This window comes from Dipodomys ordii, unplaced genomic scaffold (assembly GCF_000151885.1).
Source record: "Dipodomys ordii isolate 6190 unplaced genomic scaffold, Dord_2.0 Scaffold325, whole genome shotgun sequence".
Lineage (NCBI taxonomy): Eukaryota > Metazoa > Chordata > Mammalia > Rodentia > Heteromyidae > Dipodomys > Dipodomys ordii.
This window is the reverse complement of record NW_012267541.1, coordinates 337,039-337,797: the sequence shown is the minus strand read 5'-3', so window position 1 is coordinate 337,797 and position 759 is coordinate 337,039. Positions and strand designations below refer to the sequence as shown.

Genomic DNA, 759 nt, shown 5'->3' with positions numbered 1-759 from the left:
CCTGCCAGCCTGTCCCCCCACCCCTGCCTACTCCCCTGCCTGCTCCCCACTCCTGCCCTCCCCCGTGCCTACCCCCCTCACCCTTAGGGAAGCTGCTGGTATTCCAATGGGATGGTTGGGATGGGGCTGCAGGGCTCAGGATGAGAGGCACCGAACTCCAGCCCAACCGCACTGACCAGGGGCAGGTGAAAAGTCACCTCAGTCCTGGCCAGAAGGCCAGAAGAGGGCGAGGGCATGGCTGGTCCATGCCCCTGCGCTGCCTGCTCCCCGCAGAGGCGTCTGTACACCTCCATCCCGCTCACCTTGTTCGTAGTCTGACTCAGATAGAGGGACAGGGAGACAGGGGTACAGAGGAATGGGGGACAGAGCAACAGGGTGACAGAGGGATGGGAGACAGAGGGACAGAGGACAGAGGGACAGAAGAACAGGGGGATAAAGGGACAGAGGGGACAAGGGGCAGAGGGACAGGAGGGCAAAGAGATGGGGGAGAGGGGGACAGAAGGACGGGGGACAGGGGACAGAGGGACAGAAGGTACAGAGGGACAGGAGGATGGGGGAGAAGGACAGGGGGACAGAAGGACAGTAGGACAAAGGGACAGGGGGACAGGGGGACAGGAGGACAGAGAGACAGAGGGGATGGGGGACCAAAGGACAGGGGGATGGGGACAGAGGGACAGGGGGTCATGGGGACAGTGGGACAGGGGGATGAGAGACAGAGGGACAAAGGGACAGGGGGATAGAGAGAAAGGGGAATGGGGG

The 759-nt window shown here is 62.7% G+C and overlaps 1 protein-coding gene across 1 annotated transcript in view; it reads right to left on the bottom strand.

The window, feature by feature from the left end:
- The window catches only part of Col9a1 (collagen, type IX, alpha 1), a 50,960-nt gene that overhangs the window by 38,365 nt on the left and 11,836 nt on the right, over positions 1–759 (bottom strand). The window contains exon 6 of the mRNA XM_013036644.1: positions 303–314. Coding sequence (XP_012892098.1) covers positions 303–314 — 12 coding nt within the window. The remainder of the gene's footprint in view (positions 1–302; positions 315–759) is intronic.